This window comes from Gracilinanus agilis, chromosome 4 (genome assembly GCF_016433145.1).
Source record: "Gracilinanus agilis isolate LMUSP501 chromosome 4, AgileGrace, whole genome shotgun sequence".
In the NCBI taxonomy this organism is placed as follows: Eukaryota; Metazoa; Chordata; class Mammalia; order Didelphimorphia; family Didelphidae; genus Gracilinanus; species Gracilinanus agilis.
The window spans coordinates 201,602,708-201,626,479 of record NC_058133.1 but is presented as its reverse complement, the minus strand read 5'-3'; the positions used below and the strand labels follow the sequence as shown (position 1 = coordinate 201,626,479).

The following is a 23,772-nucleotide window of genomic DNA, read 5'->3' as shown; positions in this document are numbered from 1 at the left end:
ATATGCCATTTCTCTCCGTCATCTCCTCCTGGGTAAACTATGCTGCCTTGTTCACTGAAATATGAGAGATATCTAAAAGACCCTTTCATTTCTTCCCCTTGGCATAGCCTTTCGGTCCCATAAACTGGTCATCAGTCAGGTGTCTCTAAAGTCAACCCAAAATAAGGAGCGGAAATGATATTGGGGCCTGAGGCCGGAAGTCGGAAGTGAGTCTGTGGTGGACGTGTTCTGGGGAACCGGGAGTCGGCGGGACCGAGCAATGGAGCCGCTGTATCAGCAGACCCACAAGTGAGGGCCTGATGGGGCCGGGCCGCGGGACTCGAGGAGCCCTGGGCCTAGGAGTGGGGTGTGGGGGGGGGAACTGGCCGAGGGTCTCGGATGTCGGTCCGTCAGTTACCAAGGACGCTGGGATACCCTCTCCCTATCCCTGCCGCCCCCCGACCGGACAGTCTCTACCTGCCCAGGCTGGCTTATCCGCCTTATGGGCGGGGGGAAGGCAGGAGATCCTCTAGCTGGCTGAGCTCTCCCCTGTCCTCCATATTCGGGGACTCCGTACTGAACTTGTTCCCTGGTCTCGGCGTGGGTCTTCATAGGAGGGGGAAGCTCTACATTCTCCGCACAGCTCATCACTTGACTCTGAGCCTACCAAACGCCAATAAATGCCTCTTTCAGAGATGAGTTTGGAGCTGTCATGCACTGTGGTGTAGAGAAGAGTACTGGATTTAGAGGCCGGAGATCTAGATTCAAAGCCTATTCTTCCATCTGAATAACCTACCTTAACTTTTCTGGGCCTTAGGTTTCTCTTTCTCCCCTGTAAAATATGAGCATGTTAGGCAGAATGATCTTTTCTTCTTTCCCCCTTTAAGTCCTGTGAATTGACGAAGTTAGCCTGTACCGCAGGCATACCAACTATATGAGGTCTTCATCACTGTCATGCCTCAGTTTTCCTCTCATTCATTCTTTGGTATTGACTTTTGATTTTTTGTTTTCTTCCACCATATTTCCTTATAACCTGTCTTTTTTAGGCTTGCCAATGGTACACAATGTAATGGCTTGGTGATAGTGGAAATCATTATTAAAGTCCTGGCTATTTGATCTTTATTGGCAAATATTTTTTAAAGTACCTGATTCACACAAAACAATGTGTTAAGTCCTAAAATGCATATTTGATAGGTTCCTACCTTCAATGATTTAATAATAAAGTTGAAGTATTCTGGCATTTTAAAAATGTGATCAGTGGTCAGTGGGTAAGATAGACAGTGTTTTAGGGAAGAGAGAACCTTCTTTTGCTGTCATGGAACAATTATTAAGCACTTGTGAGTTCCAGGTAATTTGCTAGGATATAAAAAAAAAAAGGGAGACAATCTCTGCCCTCAACGAGTTTGTATTACACTGGTCTTGGGAGTGGAAGGCTGGACAGTTTACAATAATATATTCATATATGAGTAGATACAGAGTATATGCTAAATAAGTTATGAGTGAGTTGGGAACTGTCAACTCTGAGGGTCAGGAAAAGACTAAAAAATAGGATGCTTAAGCAGAAGAAATGGATTAGAGCATTGCAGGCATGAGGCATAGCCTCTGCAAAGGCAAGGCTAGATGTGAAACATTGGGTCAAGAATAGCAAGTAAGCCACTTTGGTTAAGAAATAGAACAGGGGAGAGGGAATAGTATATAGTAATTCTGGAGAGATAGACTGAGCCAGATTGTGAAGGACTTTAAATTCCAAACAGATTAATTTGTAAGTTTATCTTAGAAGCAGTTGGGAACCATTGAACTTTCTTGAGCAGTAGAATTACATGATCAGACCTATTTAGGAATGTCAGTATGGCAGCTTCATAGGGAATGGATCATTAAGGGGAGAACCCAGATGCAGGTAAAATAATTAGCTATTGCAGTAGTTCAGGCAAAGAGGGATTGAACTATATATAGGTGATGAGAAGTTAAAATCAATAAAATATCTTTCATAATAACTGATATTTCTTAAGTGACTCCCAACATAAGGAAATTGAATGTGTTACCAAACAGCAATCACTTTAGGCTTCCTGAAGTTAGGCTAAAATTTGTATTGTATGCTCTAATATTTTGTACTATAAGGTTTTTTTTTGTTTTGTTTTTTAAAACCCTTACCTTCTGTCTTGGAGTCAATACTGTGTATTGGATCCAAGGCAGAAGAGTGGTAAGGGTAGGCAATGGGGGTCAAGTGACTTGCCCAGGGTCACACAGCTGGGAAGTGTCTGAGGCCAGATTTGAACCTAGGACCTCCCATCTCTAGACCTGGCTCTCAATCCACTGAGCTACCCAGCTGCCCCCTTGTACTATAAGTTTTAACTAGAAGTGAAATTTCAAATGTTAGTAGTTGCTACACAGGTAATTTAGCATATTATTACCCAATATTCCCAAACAATTGTAAGATGATATTACATCAGTTTTTAAAGAGCCGTTGGCATGTTAAATTTTTGAGGTAAAGATCTAGGATTTGTACACATTTCTCTCATTATTTAGAAATGATTGCATTTTAAAGCATTGAACAGGTGCTAATGAATAGAGAAATAGGTAAAATTTCAAACTGATGTTAAATAATTTGGACTCATTGGGGGAAAGAGAACATACCATCTAGGACCCTCTCTTTGTTTTAGGATTATGAAATTTTTTTTTGTTGTTTAGCGGTTTTTTTCCCCTTAAATAGGTGACTTAACAGTTAGGATGTTTTGAGGTGAAGTTAGCCAGGGAGAAATAGAATTGATATAGTGGCCACATATAACAGGGTATCCAACCTTCTTAGTAGCGCCCTATCTCTCTGCCTAGAAGAGGATCGTATGTTTTATTCTCTTCTTCAGGACCATCATTGATTTTTTTCAGTTCCTCAGTTTAGCTTCCTTTTGATGATCTTTTCTTTTACATTGTCTTCAGTTTATAGTCATGTTTCAAGACTTCTTATTTCACTCTTTCAATTCATACAAGCCTTCCTATATTTTTCCAGATTTTAACTTTACAAATTAATATTCCCTTATGTTCAGGTACCACAATATTTTGGCCATCCTTTAACTGATAGACACCCACCTTGTTCGTTTTTTTCACTACCACAAAATATTTCTTTGAGAATATTCTGGTATATTTTGGCCCTTTGTTCCTGTCTTTGACTTCTTTGAAAGCTATGCCCTTTGCTGGAATGGATTCAAGAGAGTACATACTTTAATCACTTTACTTGTTTAATTCCAAATTTATCTCTAGAATAACTAGGTCACTCCTCATCTACCCCAAGTATGTTTTGTTCCTGTCTTCCTCCATCCCCTCCAACATTTGTTGTTCCCATTTTGTAATCAATAAATCAAGGAACATTTATTACTATGTTGTACTAGACACTGTGCTTAACACTAGTGATACAAGTATAAAGAGCAAAACAATTCCAACTCTCAAGGAGCTTATATTCTACTGGATGACAAGTATATACATATTAGTATATACAGGATAAATATAAAGACCATAAGTACAAGACAAGGGGGAGACATTAAGATGGAGTGATCATGAAAGGTTTCATGTAGAAGTACTTGAACATTTCTTGAAGTTGGTGCTTGAAGAAAGAGAGGTATTCTTCAAACAAGGAGTATCTTGGGCATGAGGGACAGCCATTGCAAAGGCACAGAGAGAAGGCTTTATTTGGCTGGATTATTGAGTGCCTTGGGAGACATGAGCAGCTATCATTGTGGTTTCTCCCTGGGTTTAAATATCAAAAAGAAGGAAGGTACTAGTACTTCAGTTAAAGAGTACACATCTCTCCCAAGGAATGTGGTATTTTATCCTGCCCTGATTACCATGAACAAAGTTATTTTTTTCCCCTTTAAACAAGTAGACTAAGAGTTTTCAACATTTAGGTTTTTCATGTGCCTATAGTAAAAGGGGGGGACTGATGTACAGTGGTACTGAAAAGGGGCCTAGTTATGAAGCATTTTAAAAGCTAAGCAAAGGTTTTATATATTATAATTTTTACCAGTTCTCCACATAAAATGAAACCTGAGAATTACTTTAATCCATTATCACTTATATTTTTAGCAAATTCATTGTAGCCTTATCAATAGAAAACTTCCTATGGATAATCTACTGTATCACAGCATAATGCCTTGCTCTTGATATGTGGTTCTTGAATTGAACTGATTGGGCAAATACCAGAATATCATACCAAACAGCATTATTATATGGAGCCTTCTTTTTATTCAAAGTAATGGGATTTGCCTCTTCTTGTGCTAAAACAAATTATGATACAATTTGAAAGTTCAACCATGTTATTATTTTGATGATCTGGGTAAGGAAGATAATTCCCTTGCTACTAAAGATACTTCTTTTATGGAGTATGGCTCCATTTATTGAGGCTTTTGTGAAGTAATCTCTCATTTGATTAGTTATTCTTATTTGGTGAGAGGATGCCATTAATAATGGGTCCATGGTCCAGTTTGCTTTACACAGAGAAAAACCATCCTTTACCCCTCAGATTATTTTCCTGACCTTCGTTATTCACAGATTTATACAACTGGTCTGAAGATTAATGTGTGGCTCAACACAAATCACCTCTTGTAGAGGTAAAGAGGAGGGAACAACTAAAATGTTCAGTAAGTGTCATGGAGCATATATGCTAGAGGTATATTCCATAAATTGTCCAAAAATCTGCATGTGATTTGAATTTGATGATGTTCATACATCACTTTGCAGGTTCTGGATAGAGAGTTAGGCTATCTCTGTTATAATCTTGGCTCTACCACTGACAACGTGAAGTTAATGTACTAGTTGGAAGAAAATAAAGCCTCTCCAGAGCTTGGTTTTTTCATCTGTAAAATTGGATTGGATGAAATGACCTCACCGGTCCCAACTCTAACAACCTGTGATTCTAAGGATCTTTTAAAAAAAGAAACTTAGTCATATGGTATTGAACAATGTTAGCACCTAGCTTTTGAAGTTGTAGAAACAATTGCACTAAATAGAAATAGTTGAAAACATGACTGAAACAGCATATTTGTTTTGCTAGAACTTTGAACTCAAACTTTTTATCTTTTGCCACGTCTGAAGGAGCACTGGAATTAGTTACGGTATCTGAAGTCTATACTTGTCTAACTTGATTTGAGTTCAGTCAAACCCATGTAAAGAATAAATTGAAGTGGGGAAATAAACATTTTTACTATATAATATTGTACTTGGTCTTATGCATTGGGGTAAAATTAATAGAATAGTTTTGTCCCCCATCATGATCAGAAAGTTTTTCCTTTTTAAGTTTTCTTGAGAAGTAATGTCTTTTGATGAGCAGAATATGTAGAAGCAATAAAACAGGTGAAATATATTTGTAGGCCACCTTTCTTTGAAGTAGGAGGTGGAGCAGGTTATTTTGTATATGCTGTACCAACCTTGAACATCAACATGGCAAAGAACAGTAGCTGCAAAAGAATACTTTCTTTGAGATATAAGGCAAAGCAGGGGTGGGGAAGGGGATGGATTTCACAGATTTCAAAAAGTTGGGTTGTTCATTCTTCTCAGAATCTTCAAACTTTTACAAACAAAAGGCCTCAGGCAATGAATGAATTATGCCTGCTTCCCCAGGTTGCTCTCTGCTTTTTCCACTAACATATCAGTTCTGATGGTTTCTGTTATCAAGTAAGCATATTATGGATCCAAAAATCTTCCATTCAGCAGTGTTCCCAAAACAGTTCTAATGTCCAACTTTTCCTAGGTAGATGCTTATGATATATCTCTTGTTGTCTCTGGATTCCCAGTCTGGCAGTTAGATAAATCAAATGCCCTTTATGCATTCTGTTGTGGAATTTTTTCCTTTCAAATGTATGGATGATAGGATTTTGAACTGGAAGGGAACTTAAAAGATCCTATAATCCAGGGGAGGAAATTGAGGCCCTAACAGGTTACCAGAGGCCTTACAAGTAATGAATAGCAGAATTGGGATTAGAACCCAGATTTATTTTCAGCTTGTGTATCACCCCCTCTTTCCATTACAGGCCACTGGTTCAACATTGAATTAGAACTTCTTTATTGATTATTTTTCCTTTGGACCATTCAAAGCACATTGAAGTTAGAATCGGAAAAATCAGTGATTTTCCTTGCCATCTTTTTTAAAGCAATAGCCTTTCCAGACTAACTTGAAGTTAAAATAATAGACAGCAATATGAATAGTCCTATGAGAAGGGCTTATCAGTGGTGATGCTTTGCTTTCCTGGTTGTCCTCATGCCTAGAATCCAAAATTACTGTTAAAAGGGATCTTAAATGTCATCTAATCTAAATTCCTACTGACATTCAGTCTTGCTGTTTCCCATGACACAGAGCTTTTATGAGGCAGCCCATCCCTTTGTTGGCAGTTAGACAGTTTTTCCTTATATTAAACTGAAATCTGCCTACCTTTAACTTGCCAAAGTATCAAAATCACAGAATTTTGGGGGAGTTTATTTACTCCGAATACATACTATAACATACACAATTTTTCATCCAACTTTTGATCCATTGTCCATTAAGGAGCAGTCTCCTATTTTTCTGGGCATCAAATATTTTGGGACAGGACTAATAGCTGAAGTTTTCTTCTTTGCAACTCCACTCAGTGTTCCTGCTTCTAATCTCTGGGACCAAGCAATATATAATTCCTCTTCCCACATAATAAATTTTCAAATAACTTGAAAACAGGTAACATATCATCTGAGCCTTTTTTTTCAGGTTAAATATTCCCAGTTCTTTCGACTGATCCTGATATGAAATGGACTCACTGTTCCTCACCATTCTAGTTCCCCTCTACAGATAGTGTTCCAAATCTTTGGATTCCCCACCCTGAAATGGAGCACAGAGAGAGGTCTTCTCATCTCCTCTTTAGATCCAAACAGATTCTTCAGTCATGCAATATTCACTTTCAGTGGTTTTATGGTTCTTTCCTTTTATATTGTTGTAGTCATCATATATATTGTTTTCTTGGCCCTGCTTACTTCATTTTGCATCAGTTCACATACATTTTTCTCTGCTTTTGTGTTCAAAGGTCATAATTTCTTACAGTACAGTAATACTTCATTACATTTATGTATTACAGTTTGTTTAATCATTCCCTATTCCACAAGTCTACTTTGTTTCCATTTCTTTGCTACCTCAAAAAGTACTACCACAAATATTTGTTTTATATGGAGCTTTTCTTTTTGTCAGTGATTCCATAGCTAACAGTGGTATCTTATTCTTATTTGTATGGTTCCAAATTGCTTTCCCTAATATTTGTGCCATTTCACAGCTCCACCAACAATGCATTAGTGTTCCTGTCTTTCCACAACCCCTCCAATATAAACTTTTGTCATCTTTGCCAATTTGTTGCATATAAGGTGAAACTTCAGGATTCTTTTCATTTATATTTCTCTTATTTTTAGTGATTTCACCACTTGACTTTCAAATATCACTAACAATGACTTAATAGTCACATCTGGCATTTCTTTAAATACTCAAGAGCTGTTCATTTGGACCAGTTAATTTTAATTCATCAAAGTCACCCAAGTATTCTCTTATATCTTACTTATCTTGAGTACTAAGTTCCTGTTTGTAATTTTGGTTCTGTCATTTCCAGCACAAAAATCATTCTCTTACAGAGAAAATAGAGGCACAATAAAAATTGAGTTACTGTCTTCTTTGAGTGGTCTGTTACCATTATCCTTTCCTCAAGTAGGAGTCCCATCCCTTCTTCAATCCCCTTTTTCTCCTTATATTGCTTTAAAACTTCTTTGTGTTATCTAAATTTCCTCACCAGCCTGGGTTACCCTGAGTGTTAGAACTCCTAACACTTTTTAAAAATTCTTTTATTTATCCTTGCTTCTGTCTTTTGTCTGTTTCTCTTTAAAATCTAATTTGGTTGGTGAAATCCCAGTGCGTTTACATTTATCTCTTTTAATGCCTACAAATCTTTCTCCTTATCAAAATTTTTCCCTTTTACATCCTCAGCATTTCATTTTTTACAGTTTACCATTGCTCTTCATCTGTCTTCCCCTGTAGAATTTAGTTCATGAGATCCTTTGAATGCTTTGAAATCCACTTTCCCCAGATATATGATGCATATCACATTATGCCTGACTTTTGTGTCTTAAAGACAAGAAGAGAATTCCTTCAGGGTTCTAATTGTTTCCAGCAACAGACTTCTTCTTATTTGGGAAAATAAGAACCTGAATAGAATTTATTCTTTTAGTTTTCTTCCACCTTTAGAAAGATGAAATTATCATTAAGAAAAGATATTAAGTTTTTAGTTGCTATCCTTTTGGCAAAAAGAGCACTCCAACAGATGGCTGGATAATTGAAGTTCCTCATCACTACTATGTCATTCCTCTCTTCCAGGCTTGTGATCTGTTTCTCAAATTCCCATCTCTTTCCTCTTCCCAAACTTGTGGTCTGTAGCATACTCGAAGGACAATTTTGTTTCTGTTGATATTTACCCAAATGTTCTCCACTCTGCTTCCTCCTTCTGGTTCTTGATTTTCCTCACATGTGTACCATCATAAAATCCAGCACTACCCCTTAACCTCACTTTTACTTATTTCACTTCTTTTGAATAAAGTACAGCCATCCAAAGCCATATTGCAATTATAGACTTAATCTCACTTCTCTGTGATATCTTTGAATTAAATTTGCCTGCTTGCATGTAGTTCTTTTTTTTTTTTTTTTTAACCCTTGTACTTTGGTGTATTGTCTCATAGGTGGAAGATTGGTAAGGGTGGGCAATGGGGGTCAAGTGACTTGCCCAGGGTCACACAGCTGGGAAGTGGCTGAGGCCGGGTTTGAACCTAGGACCTCCTGTCTCTAGGCCTGACTCTCACTCCACTGAGCTACCCAGCTGCCCCCTTGCATGTAGTTCTTACTGTTGCCTAAACATTGGGAGTTTGGGTATAGACATTTGAGGCCAAAGATTTTACCTACCATTTCTTTCTATTCTGCTTTGTGAACCAATAGGGAATAAAATAAATTCTCTTCCACATGATGACCCCTCCCCCTCAGATATTTGAAGACAGCTATTCTGGCACTCTTCTCCCCACTACACATCTCATCTTTCCACTGTTGTTCATATGCATCAACTGTTAAATGGCCATGATCCCCCACATCATCCTGATATTCCTAACTTAGAGTTGGAAGGAACTTTGGAGGCAACTAGTTCAATCCATCTCTGAATGGAATCCCTATTCCTGATAACATTCCTGATGAGTAGTCATCCTGCCTCTCCTCTCAAACCTCCAGTTGGGGAAAATCCATGACCCCCTGAGGCAACTCATTCCAACCCTAACTGTTGTCCTTCCATGGAGCTTAAATCTACCTCTTCATAATTTCCACCCATTGCTTCTAGTTCTGCTCTTTGGGACTGCAGAATGAATCTTAATTCCTTTTCCACATGACAGGCCCTCTGATATTTGAAGACAGCTACCTCGTCTCCCCTGAGCCTTGTCCAGGTTCAGCAACCTGAGTTCCTTCAACCAGGTCTCATAGTATGGTTTCCAGTCCCTTCATCCTCCTAGTCTTCTCCACTGTATGCTCCCCAGCTTGTCAGTACCCTTTCTAAAACATGTTTTCCAGAACTGAACACATTACTTTAAAAATGGTCTGGCAAGGGCAAAGTAGAGCATTACTACCTCCTTCAGTCCTGGATAATTATGCCTCTCCTAATACAACTTAAAGTTTTCATTCACTTTCCATTTGCTAGACCCCTGGTTTTTTTTTTAACCCTCACTGCCCCCACCTTGTACTTGTGAAATTCATTTTTCTTAGCCTAAGTATAACACTTTACATTCATTTCTAATTTTATTTTATTTCATTTTATTAGTGTCAGCCTGTTGTGCTGAACTGTCAACATCTTTCTGGATTCTGACTCTGTTATCCAATATGTTAATTATTTCCCTAAGCTTTGTCATCTCCAGACTTGAAAAAATTTGCCAACTACCTCCATCCAAATCACTGACAAAAATAGTAAGCAACAGAGGGCTAAGAACTTTTCTGGGCATTACATTCCAAGTTGACATCATACCCTTGTTGACCATTCTTTAAAAGATTGGAATGCTCAGCCAGTTCCAAACTATTATCTAGCACCAAAGCCACTACTCGGATGCAAGTTTTAATTACCTCAACCTTGAATTATTGAAACAACCTCCTACCCTTGTAAAACATCCTCAAATCATTATATTGCCATGGTGTTTCTGGATATGTTATATGCTGCAGGAACTTACAATTAGCTTTTTATATAAAGTCCAAGCTCCATTTATCATATTCTAAGGATCTGTATGGTTTCTTCCTATTATCTCCCTCAGTTATTTGGTTTGGATTAGACTCTTCTGCAAACAAGTGAACTTTGCTCACTTTCAACCTCACATGGCTTGCTCACTATCATCACTCTGTCTTCACCCCTTTGCCAAGTCCTGGTATTTTCTGCCTTCAGGGAGATGTTCAAAATCCCTTCCTTCCATGAACATTCCCTATTTAATCATCTCTTGCCTCTCAAAACTCCATTCACACAGGCATGACTCAATGTCATTGTATACAGGGTCTTAGCTCTATTAGCTTGGTTGCAGTTCATTGAGCAAACTTTTTTATTAAATTCCTGCTGTGTCATGTTGTACTAAACTATGGGAATACAAAGATAAAAATGAAGAAATTCCTGCCCTCAAGAAACTTGTATTATACCGAGGGGCAAGGTACATGCACAGATAAATATAATGTAAAGTTGGTAGTAAATGAGAACAATGAGAAATCAAAGGCATGAATGAATGAATACTCAGGGAGTAGGGAGGGAAAGGCAAAAGGGAGACAATTTGGATCTTATAATCTCATAAAATGTTTGTTAAAAATTGTCATGGCATGTAATTGGGGAAAATAAAATATTTTTTTAAAAAAGAATGAATACTTGCGGAGGAAGGTAGTACTAACAGCTGCGGGAATCAAGAAAAGTTCACAAAGAAAGTGGGACTTGAGTTAAGGATTCTAAGGGGCATCAGCAAATAGAAATTCTAGTTATACAAAAAATTCCAAGTATACATAGAGGTGAGATATGGTGTTCCCAATTGGAGTTTCAGTAAGCAAGTGAATTTAACTGAAACATAATGAATGACAGGATTGTGAAATGAGTTTGGATAGACAGGCCAGTTCCAGGCTGTGAAAGATGAAATGCCAAGCTGAGAAGTTCGTATTTTATCATAGAGTCAATGTGGAGCCACTGAAATTTCTTTAAGAAGGAGAGAGTGGCACCATCATATTTGTGCTTTAGGAAGATTATTTTAGCAGCTATTAAGAAGATAGATTCAAGAGTAAAGAGACTGGAAGCAGGAAGGCCAATAGGAGATCCTGGTCAAGACCTGAACTGATGTGAAAGCCATGTGAATAGAGAGATGGGAACAGATGTGAGATATAAAATCTACAAAACTTGGCAACTAATTAGATGGGAAAGTAGTCATCCTGGACAAGGAAGTAGGTTTTGTAGTAGTTCATACACTGGCAGCCAGTCCTTACTGTCCTTTTTGATGGTTGATGCTCATGGGGGATGTCACCTATTCAAGTTTAGTCTTCTTTTATCATTTGTCTTACAGGAAGAGTTAGGAAAAAGGTGATGTTCAGCAAAGCCCAGTGGTTAGTGAAACATCATAAATTTGGTTTTTAATTCACAGTATCTTGATAGAGACCTCTAAAATTGCTCTTCATTAATAGAGAACCCTATAAAATTAGGTCTTTGAGATAATACTTTTTCCAAGTGTTAAAATACTAGAAACTTGACTTTACTTGCCTAATGCCTTGATGCAGTATATCTACTTTATAGTGCAGTTTCCAGCCAGATCTTAAATCTGTTACTTGTTTGCCTTTAAAAATAGTCTTTCCTGACTGATAGCTGTTGATTAGTTCTAATTCCTTCATTTCCTCTTACCCTTCCTTTGATAGGCAGGTCCATGAGATCCAGTCTCACATGGGACGCCTGGAGACGTCAGACAAGGAGTCTTTGCACCGTGAGTAATTAACTGTGGAGACCAGAGTCCATGCTCTGATGACACAGTGCTAATGGGCTGGGTTTCCTTACTGTGTTTTTGCCTAGGGGGCCTAATGATTCAGCTTGAAATGAGTTTTGTAGTTAAGGTGGGCAATAAAGCCCTATGGCAAATTCACTGATTTCCTTGATTATGCACCAAGGAATCCCATAAGTCTTATCCCCCATTACCCCTCCACTCAACCCGACATGGTTCTAGTGAAATGGAAGTGGTTTTCCTTCAACTGTCTTAATCTTATTACATAGTTCTCAGAGGAATGTGCACTGTAAAAATTCAGAGTTTCTGGGATTGGTGATTTTTTCTAAGCTGAAACCTATGGCTTTCAGGAGGATTATTCAGAAACTAATAGCAATATTAATTAGTTTTGTTCCCACACCATGATTTCTTTGGGGAAGAATGTCATTTCTTTCTATTAAAACTTTTTTTCAGAGAGCAGGATAGTTCATTCTAATTATCCACACATCTCAGTATCCAGAGACCTTCTTGCCTCGCCTGTTTACTGATGCAATAACTTATCTCCTTTCTGCAACTCAACAATGTCTTGTTCATTTGCTTTCTCTCTCCATCTCTCCTTTCATGTCCCACTCTATTATAATAGCAAGCTGTGAGCATGGTAAAATAGGGGAGATGCTGAACAACAAATGAGTATTCAGTAGCTATACTCTATACTAAGCTATAATTATACTTTAAATGCTTAGAAACAGCTTGGCTCACTCTTTTATGCAAAGTAGCCCATTTTTGTTCAGGTAGACTTTGCCTCCCAGAAATCACTCTCGTTCATCACCCTCTGTTAAGGCAGTTAAAGGGATTCTAGGGAAAAGGAAAATGACTGATCAAATGGATTTTTCTCTCACTATAGATTTGCCACTACGGTATAATTTTTTTTTAGTCTACTTAAGGAAAGCCTTGGAATGATTATAATAGTAATAACTTCCATTTCAGTAGTGCTTTTTAAAAACAATCCTTACCTTCCATCTTAGAATTAATACTGTGTGGGGCAGCTGGGTAGCTCAGTCGATGGAGAGCCAGGCCTAGAGACAGGAGGTCCTAGGTTCAAATCTGGCCTCAGACACTTCCCAGCTGTGTGACCCTGGGCAAGTCACTTGACCCCCATTGCCTAGCCCTTACCACTCTTCTGCCTTGGAGCCAATACACAGTATTGACTCCAAAACGGAAGGTAAGAGTTAAAAAAAAAAAAAAGAATTAAGACTGTGTATTGGTTCCAGGGCAGAAGAACAGTAAGGGCTTGGCAAGGGGGATTAAGTGACTTGTCCAGGGTCACACAGCTGGGAAATGTCTAAGGCCATATTTGAAGCCAGGACCTCCCAGCTCTAGGCCTGGTTCTCAACCCACTGAGCCACCTAGTTTCCCCCACAATATTTCTTCTTAAAAGGTCTTTTTCCTCCCACGACAGTCCTATGACTTAGGTACTATAAGTATTATCAATGTCATTTTATAGATTAGGAAATGAAAGGTCACAGAGATGGTAACTTACTGGTGCTTACATAACCAGTGTCAGGATAAGGATTTGAACTCTTAATTGCAGCATTTTTTCCATTGCATCATGCTTTCTTTCCTGTTTTCTTTTCTGCTTTCATATGTATTTTCAAAGCTACACACAGTATTTTTGGTGAATACTGATTTTGAGAACAAACTAGAAGACTGAGTGGAAGGAAGGAGAGGCATTTATTAAGCACTTGCCAAGTAACTGAAGGTACAAATAGAAAAAGTAGACAGTCTCTATACTCTTGAGGAAGTTTGCACTTCTGTTAGAAGAGAAAACAAAGGGGAAGGTTTCAGCTGCTGAGAAGACAAAAACCATTAGAATAACTGCCTCCAAGGGTGGAAAACCTGAAGATGCCTGGCCCACAACTATTGAGAAAGTGCAGTGATCAAAAACATTCTGAACCAGCAAATACTGCATGTAGCTTGCAGTGTTCAGTTGGCTTCACATGTTCATTTTACTTTTCTCAAGTTAAGGAAAAACATGTCTTTCAATCTGTTTGCCACTTTCAAAAATATGATTGTTATAGTACTTGATATTTCAGAGGCAAAGTGATGGAGTAATTTATAGGAATAACACTTTAGAGGTTCCCTTTAAAGAATCATTTTCTGTGCTTTCCATTGTTATAGCTTGTTTTTTTCCTTTTTAATATGTCTTTTTTTTTAAAGTTTATTAGATCTTAGGAAAAGATGTATTTGCTTGAACTTTCTACTATTATCAGTTCATGATCTATTTTTCCAGCAATTATTTTCTTCTCTTTTATGTAGTAGTAGAAAATGAAATCCAAGCAAGGATAGACCAGATATTCAGCAGCCTGGAACGCCTGGAGATTTTGTCTAGCAAAGAGCCCCCTAATAAGCGCCAGAACGCCAAACTGTAAGTGTTGTAGCCTTTGCAAGAGCTGTGTTCCTTGGGAGTAGGGTCCCTGGTGCAGTTCTCTCTCACAGTAGTAGAAGCTGCACTTTATGATTATGTCCGTGGCAGTTTTTCTAGGGGAGACCACCAGGGAGATGGGCTTCTCAGAAGTAAAGTGCTAGCTCTCCTGATGCACAGCTGTCTTATCGATGCCGAACTCCAGAGCTAGGCTTTTTAGCCTTAGAGTAGGAAGGAAGAAGGTCAGAATTGTGGCCTTGGGCGGCTGCTACTTGGTCAGCTTTGCTATGGTTTGTGGTTTCCACTGGGTTCCTAGGTCAGAATACAATCTCATTCTTAATCTTTTGTACCAATCAATTCATAATTAAAATACTGATCTAACATTTGCTACCCGGCCATGAAATTAAAATGGAAACTACCCCAACTCCCAAAGGTTTTCTAAATCTTTATTGACAATTTGCACTGATACTGCCCTTGGGCCTCTTACAGCAGAGGAATAGAATAAAGGTCAGAAAGAGTTCATCAGACCTGTTTCCTGTCACCTGCTGCCTGTCCTACCTTCAGAGTCCTGAGCCAGAAGACACTGAAATAGAGGGACTGGGCCCTGAATGTAGTACATCCCTAGTCTGGCCACAGGCAGCTACTTCAATTTTCAACATCATTGATCAGAATCAGGTTTTTACTAAAGGTGGGGTGGGAAGGGGAGGGCAGGAAAAAAAAAGTTCCATCCTAAATAAGTATCTTGACTACTTTAAATTTTTCTTTGTTCTGGAATTTAATTTCTGTCTTCATCATTTCTTTCTAGCCGTGTTGACCAGTTAAAGTATGATGTCCAGCACCTGCAGACCGCACTTCGGAACTTCCAGCATCGGCGATATGCCAGGGAGCAGCAGGAGAGGCAGCGAGAAGAGCTTCTGTCAAGAACCTTCACCACTAATGTAAGCCATTTGTTCTGAGCCACCTCAAGGAGTAGGATGAGCCAGGCACTTACTCTTATTTTGCAGGTACCAGAAATTAGGGTGTGTCTTTAGAAGCAATGGCAAGGGCCCACTGGAAAGGAGAGGGACCTGCTTGCAGCAACACAGCTTAGGTTGAACCCCTTTTGCTAATGTAAAGATTTAGGAAAAGAAGCAGTTCAATTAAGGGAATGGGTAGAAGAATTACCTGGATGAACTATTCAGGTGTAAGATAGAATCTGTTCATGTGGTGGAAAAAATGTTCTGACCAGATAAAGGCAGATGATTAGGACTTAAACAGCTCATAAGGAAGGCAATATTTGAAAGCTGCTTCAGGCAGCTTCTGTGGGCTAGGTTAGGCCCATGTCTGGTGATTTATAATGTTAAAACATTTAATATAATGGGAACAATAATGACAGCTATAAAGCTTTTTTTACTTACACTATTTAATTTGTTTCCCATAGCACCCACTATGAGGTTAAAAGTGCAGTAAGTATGGTTCTATTTTACAAAAGAGGAGACTGAGCCCCAGAGAAGTTAAGTGACTGCCACAGCTAATATAATGAATCTGAGACTTAAGCTTAGATCATCTTATTTTACACTTGGTGATATTTTTACTATGTGTGGTTCTGGTTTCAGTTGGGTTGTTTTTTTTTTTTTTCCCCTCCCAAGCTGAGTAGCAATTTAGAGGCATTTGTTAATAGTTTAGCTTTTGCCTAGATTTACCTGAAATAGCCTGGTTTGAAAGTGACCTATTGGTTTTTGTTTGTGTGTCTTTTTTAAACCCTTAACTTCTGTGTATTGGCTCCTAGGTGGAAGAGTGGTAAGGGTGGACAATGGGACTTGCCCAGGGTCACACAGCTGGGAAGTGTCTGAGGCCGGATTTGAACTTAGGACCTCCCGTCTCTAGACCTGACTATCCACTGAGCTACCCAGCTGCCCCACCTATTGTTGTTTTTTTTTTTAACCCTTGTACTTTGGTGTATTGTCTCATAGGTGGAAGATTGGTAAGGGTGGGCAATGGGGGTCAAGTGACTTGCCCAGGGTCACACAGCTGGGAAGTGGCTGAGGCCGGGTTTGAACCTAGGACCTCCTGTCTCTAGGCCTGACTCTCACTCCACTGAGCTACCCAGCTGCCCTCCACCTATTGGTTTTTAATAATAGATTTCTTATAAATCTACTTTCTTGGACATTTTTAGCTTTTAAATGTTAAATTGTTTAATATGCAACTACCTATTACATTGGCCTTTGCATGGATGTTCATGAAATGTTTTACAAGATGAATTATTTATGGTGATATCTTTTCCTATACTTTCACTAAGGAGACCTATCAGAATTCAGACTAACCACTCAATGGATAATTCTCATTGCTGCCATAGTTCATCACAGTGAATTGCCCCAGTGGGTTGAAATAGATCTATTTAGTTTCTTTTTCTTCAAATAAGTTTTCTCCTGTGGTACCAGGCAAATTATGGATTATTCTACAATGTGATGAAAAACTGCAAGACTTACCATAATTATGAAGTTATTTTCAGTACTGTTTAGTAGGAATTTTGAATTTAATAATTCTAAAGTTTCTTAAGATGAAAGAACTCCTCTGAGTCAAAGACTACACTTTTCTCTTACTAATAGTACCATATATACAGCTTTGAGCATGGTAAGTATTTAATAAGTTTTGACTGCTGGGACATTGTGATAATTATAAGATAGCAGCACATCTTTCTGGGAGATAGAAACCATATCAGCTGAACCCTATAATATGTTCTAATGTGAGTAACCAGTCTACAATCTCCGGGAAGAGAAGATGGTGAAAACTTTTTTTTTTTTTAACCAGACTGGTTATTTCATCAGTGAGGAATTCCCTCTATCAAACTAGATCATACCTGCTCTTCAACTTAAAGTCTTAAAAGCCTGAGGTTTTGAAAAATTACATGACTTGCCCAGCATCACACAACCATTATTTGAACTCCTGGGTCTTCATAACTTCGGCATTAGCTGGCTCTACACTATACCATGTTGCCTTTAGAGATGCTACATATAAAAAAAAGGGACTGACATTTTTGTAACACTTGAAGGATTAAAAGTGCTTTTCTCAAAACTACCTTGTGAGGCATGTAGTGAAGGATTACTAACCTATTTTCTAGATGAGGAAGCTTTTGGCCTGAATGGTTAAGTGACTAGTCCATGATCAACCCAGGAAGTAAGTACTTGAGGCAGGATTTGAACCTAGATTTCTTTATTCTGAGTTAATTATTCTTTCTGTCATACCTAGTTATAAAAGAAGTATAGAGAACCTCAAAAAATAGGCATGGAGGAGGCACTAAATGCTTACTGAACAAATGGAGAGAGAGCTATGGATTGTTCAGTTGGTCAACACTTACCGAGTACCTGCTGTGTGTAAGCAGTACTAGACTACTTCTGCTTCTAAAGATCTACTGCTGGTCCTTAGGCTCCTCTCAGCTTTATCATCTTCTTGGGGCAGCAACTCCTGCCTAGAGCACATGCAGGAGACCGTTGCCTTTGACCCCATAGCTTTTACCTTTCATTATTTTCTAGACTTCTACTCCCTGAAACCTAGCTTGAAGTAATGAGTCTTCTGAACCCTCTGGCCCCTGGGCCTTCTCAGCTCCTTCTATTTAAAGTTCTACCACACTCAATCCTAATTAACTTCCTGTTCATTTGCCACCATCTTAGTGCCTGGTTCCAATACCCACTTCTCCATTTTTCTTCCAACCGCAGTTGCTACATATACCAGATGAGAAAAATACATTTTCTAGGTTTCGTTTACTCTTATTTCCTTGTGGGCCCTCCATTTCTATCTCCAAATACTTTAATTGATTTAGGGTTGGCCTACTTTGGGTGTTGGAGTCAAAGCTGTTGTCTGTTAATCTCAGATTTGGTCTATGCTAGAGAAAATCTGAAAATCTCAGACTTTGTGCCCAGTACATAGGAAGTGCTTACTAAATGCTTGACTAAACTGACTGACTGACTTTCCTAGCCAAATTAGAAGCTCCCTCATACACAGGAAGTTTCCAGTGCTTTACCTCTATTATTGTGAAATCCTTCAGTTAGGATCCTTCCATCTATCAAATGAGGAAGGGGATAAAAAAGTGGTCACAGATTTTCAAAGATTTTCCCATCATGCCCCAAACTGAAAATGATCCCAGTACACAAAGACAAGCTCTTCTATTCCCTCAGCACTATAACAGAATGGGGGTGATGGAATAACATCTGTGGGAGAAAATTGAATGGGTACATATATGCAACAGTCATCCTGGATTTTGATGGTCATGGGTCACAGTACCTTGGTCTCTGCAGCAGATCCAGCAAAGGATTAAATTGGGAAAAAAGTACTAGTGGACAGTGGTTTTGAAGCTTCAGGCAGCAATATTCTTACTGACTGTTAGTAGTAGTGATCCATTTCTGCATAAAGATCACTTTTACCATAAATAATCTTTAAGAATGAATTTCTCATCCAGGCTCAAAAATGGGCAGACCTATCTGAAATTTTACTTTCTTCCCTCTACAATTTCTTTTATTCATCACTCTACAAACATGTTTCTATGAACATGTCACCAATGGGCGCTTTAGGTGATTAAGAAACAGTACAAGACAGCATCTGCTCTTAGGGAACTAACAAACTATTTAAATGGACGGTCAGTCCATGCACAAAGTAACTTAAAGAACAGAAACAAGTGCTTGACAGTGTCATCCCGAGAAAAAGTAAAGTGAAAGGAGTGTAAGAGCAGGTCTTAAAGGAAGTGATGCAGGTGCATTAGCAAAGAAGAAAATAGTATTTTTTTCTCAGGCCAGGCCTGCAGGATGAAGCAGGAAGTAGAATGTAAGATAGGTTTTGGCAATATGAATGCCAGTGTAGTACTGCTTTAGTGCAGTAAAGGGATGAGTTGGAGAGTAACAAGAGAATTTCTTTTTCTACTGCATGAATATATGTCATTCCCAACCTTGGTTTTTGAATTTCTATTTTCCCCCCTGTATTATTTGAGTTTTACTCCCTGTTTATTGCCAACCTTAGGGTTTAATATAGCCAAAAAGGTCAGTGGTGGGTTCCTAGGGAATTGGATGTAAGTAATTAAGCAGGCAAGGTTAATTGAGACCCTGCATTTCCTCCACAGGACTCTGATACCACCATACCCATGGATGAATCACTGCAGCTTAATTCCTCCCTCCAGAAAGTTCACCACGGCATTGATGACCTCATTGGAGGCGGGCACAATATTCTGGAGGGACTAAAGGCACAGAGAATGACCCTGAAGGTGGGGTTCCATCTAGGGAATGGGGCCAGGGCCACTTGCTTGGATCTTATCCAGCAGTCCAATACTTAAGATTGTTTTGATTTCCTTGATGAAAATTTTTCATTTTTCAGATTTGTTTTTTACTTAAGGTTCCTTCAAACTTTATGTGTGAGATAAAGCCTTCAAATTTGAAGTTTCTAATCAGAGAGATACTTGTTACTTGTTTTGAAAGTAAATTTGGGAGAACTGTTAGGATAGTCCAAAATATCTCTATGTTCCTTTTGCTGTTAAACATTTTCCAGTTATTTTCTTGCCTAATTTTTGAAAGACCCAGCAAGGCATATGGCAGAAAATTGCCTCTTGGTCTGTAACATGGCCATGCTTTGAGGAAAATATTTAATCATCTTTTTTGCTCTCAGAGTTTCTTCATTTCCTGGGTTTATAATAAAAATACATTTTACTACAAGGAGAGCCAGCTCCTTGTAAAAATGTCTGGTGAAACTAACCTCTGAGGGCCTGGATTCAAATCCCAGTTCTGCCACTTAACTGCCCCGTGTGACTTTGGGCAGGTCACTGAGCATCTCTGGGCCTCCTTTTCCAAATGGGAGCATTGGACTAGTTGGCCTCAAAGCTTGTATCCTGCTCTAAAACTTTGATCCTGTAGAGAGCATGTGTGAAAGCATATGCACAAGCTCATACAGTCCATTATCAATAGCTGGTAATTATTTAAAGAGTAAGAAATATGATTATATATTGATACTATTGTAGGGATCTTGCAAAGACCACCTCTTTGCAACAAAGATCATCCAAGGCCCACCTACCTCATTCTAAATTCTACATCATCCTGAAATTTGAAGATGGAAGCAAAAATCTGGTTCAGGAATTCTGATCCTGCTTATCTCCTATAACAGGTTGCCATGATTCTCTCATTCTCTACAGTCATAGGTAATCCAGGAAGCAGTGGCACTGGTGAGGTGAAAAGGCCTTGGGAATTTTTTTTTTTAACCAAAACATTACATCTTCTTGATGTCAATGATGATGTTTCAGCCTCAGCCCTTTTCCTGTAAGGCCCTGATGGGGGGAATAAGGTGTGGTTTATGCCCATTATCAGGGTGGGGACCCCTTGAGAATGAAGCATTCCCAGCTACTGAATGTGAGAATGTTCTTAGGAAATAGACCTTTAATCTAAGTTTTTGTTGGACCAAAACAAGCCTAGTAAATTCAAGTAGTCTTTCATCCCCACTATTTTATTAAATTGAGTCGAATTTGGTACTCTGTATTCATTCATTGGGATGGCAACATTGCTTTAGATCAGTACTGCCTGATTTTTAAGTGTCTTTGTCTTCCTCTTAAGCCATTTGTTGATTTGATTGTTAGGGCTAGGGCTACCTAGAGATATTCTGACCTTACCTTCCCCAAAGTTATGCTACAATTCATTCTTAGAGCACTTTCTAAAAACAGTGTGGCCTTGCTATAAAGTAATTAATTGTTGGGCATACTGGCAAAACATGCATCTAAGGCAGTTTCTAATACTGTGCCTCAGAAGCCTTATGAAGGAGCCTCTACTGGTCACTCCCGTCCTTTAGGCCATTTCCTGCGATAAAAGGTGGCTATTGCACCCCAAAGGTGTTTGTTAGGGTTTTTAGATATTTTTTAATTCAGAGTATTATATTGCCAGAGTATTTTGCTTTCCTTTCTCATTTGAAAGGACAGAGGAAGATACCCTGATGAGATGTGGCTATCAGCATCCAGGCTAGCATAAATGACAAACCAGTTTTTGAAATACAAGGCCATTTGTCAGCAGATCTTGTACTCTTTGGTCTCTAGACTGACCATACAGTGGAAAAATTACTTGCCTTCTGGAGCCAAGAAAAATATCTAGTTCATTAGATTGTTATTTTTGTATATGTCACTACCACCTACCTGCCACAGAATAGAAGAACATTGTTTAGATTCCCTTTGATGCCAGGTGTAGGTAAGTGTAACTGCTCTAAGCAGTAAGACTGTTATTGGTGTCCAGGAAAAACAAAAGTACATGCTGCTTGTACATTGCTGCTTCTACCTACTATGAACTTCTTTGTTTATTTCACCCTTCTGACTCTGATGCCATATCTCAAAAATATAGAGAAATGGAGCAGCTGGGTGGCTCAGTAGATTGAGAACCAGGCCCAGAGACAGGAGGTCCTGGGTTCAAATATGGCCTCTAGCCTCAGACACTTCCTAGCTGTGTGACCGTGGGCAAGCCACTTGACCCCCATTGCCCACCCTTACCACTCTTCTGCCTTGGAGCCAATACACAGTATTGATTTTAGGATGGAAGCTAAAGGTTTTTTTTAAATATGTATATATGGAGAGAGAGAAACAGATACACAGATACTATTGTCACATTAATGAAAATATATAGGCTGAATCCTTCATCTTCCTTCTTCCCAAAAAAATTTGATTATATAAAACCTGAGTACAGGCCATAATGCTAAAATACATTAAACCTTCTTTGTTAGTTTTGAAAGTTTTTACTTTCATAACAAATATGATAATTTTGTTTGTTTTTAATATATACCTATCTCTACATTTTTTTATTTCTAAGAGGTCTCATTTTAGGAATGTAGCCTATATTCAGACCAGTAATGTGGATATAAATGCAATTGATGATATGCAAATGAGTAACTTGGAGTCTGCTCTAGAACCCATTTATAGTGATTACTTCATAAAAAGTTGAAAATGCTTTTTGAAAAAAGTCACAAAGCAACAAAGCAAGGCAATCTGAATGTCTTGGGCTGTTGGCTTAGGAATTAAAAACCCTTTTGTCCTAGCATTAGGTGATAGTTAGGTGGTGCTTTCTGTTGTGATTTTTTTCCCCTAGGTTTCCATAGTGTTATTATATATGAGCTGTGTGTACTTCACAATTCAGGCTTACCCTACTACATGATCTGAACTAGTGGAGTTCCTACAGACTGAGCAAGCTAGAGAGGATGAACCAGCTGACCTGAAAGTTTATTGCAGGGGCCAGAGAAGGAACCAGTGTATAAAGAAAATTTTTGTTGTGATTACCTTTTTTTTATCTTCTTTTGAGGGTAAACAAGAGGATGCCTGTTAATCAAGCTGCTCTCACCATCGGTCATACATATACATCACCCCCATGCAGAATAAAAAAAGCTCATGTATTTTTTCCTTTCCCTTCTCTTTGGTCCTAGGGCACTCAGAAGAAGATCTTGGATATTGCTAACATGCTGGGGTTATCCAACACTGTCATGCGACTTATTGAGAAGCGGGCCTTCCAAGACAAGTACTTCATGATAGGTGGGATGCTGCTCACCTGTGTGGTCATGTTTCTGGTGGTGCAGTATTTGACATGAGCAGGCAGAGTTCAGTGACTGGAAAGTGTTTTCCATCGTGTGTGTGTGTGTGTGTGTGTGTGTGTGTGTGTGTGTGTGTGTGTGTGTGTGTGTGTGTGTGTGTGTGTGAAAGAGAGAGAGAGAGAGAGAGAGAGAGAGAGAGAGAGAGAGAGAGAGAGAGAGAGAGAGAGAGAGAGAGGGGGGAGAAGAGAAGAGAGAATGTGTGTGTATGAGAGAATGAGAGAACGGCTGCCTGCCTGCCTACTTTTTGAAATATACTGCCTGTTGTAACTGTGAATGCCACTTCAGATTAATTTTCATCTATAACTCAGCAGGAGTTTCAAAATAACTTGTTTCCTTTAACCTCTTGGAGGGGAAAGCCAAGACCACTCAAGAAGCTTTGTTCTTGGGAACCAAGTGACCTGATCTGGAAGAGGAAAAGAAAAAGTGAAATACTTTAGATGGTTTTGCCCACCCAGTCTGTGTTGTCTGAAGAATCTGAAAAAATTGACCTTGTTGGCAAGGAGGCTCAAACTCAGCTTCTTGTGGCACTCAGCCACAGTGGGACAGGGTGGGAGGCCTGATGAGGAAGCGATGAACAGACAGATGGGAAGAAATACCTCTTTCAGAGTCCATAAAGGAAAAATTATATACCCATTTCTCACACCAGTTGTAGGAAGATTACTGCACCTACTTTTTGGCCCTCACCCACATCTATTGCCTTCCCCCCTCCCAAAAAAAAAGTGGGTGTTGGGTGAATAGATTGATCCTGCCCAACTAGCAGGGCAGCCTAGTGCTTTGTAACATTCTTTCTGGAGCCATTAACCATC

At 38.9% G+C, this 23,772-nt stretch overlaps 1 protein-coding gene across 2 annotated transcripts; it reads left to right on the top strand.

Moving 5' to 3' along the window:
- Positions 1–207: 207 nt before the first annotated feature.
- On the top strand, positions 208–23,019 carry GOSR2 (golgi SNAP receptor complex member 2). 2 transcript variants are annotated; one of them, XM_044672195.1, is made up of 6 exons: positions 208–288; positions 11,918–11,982; positions 14,293–14,401; positions 15,204–15,336; positions 19,488–19,628; positions 22,802–23,019. In XM_044672195.1, exons 1-6 carry the CDS (start codon positions 260–262, stop codon positions 22,961–22,963), a joined length of 639 nt encoding a protein of 212 aa, XP_044528130.1. In that variant the 5' UTR covers positions 208–259; the 3' UTR covers positions 22,964–23,019. The 2 variants fall into 2 exon arrangements, with proteins under 2 accessions (XP_044528130.1, XP_044528131.1); XM_044672196.1 differs by lacking the exon at positions 19,488–19,628.
- Positions 23,020–23,772: the final 753 nt, after the last annotated feature.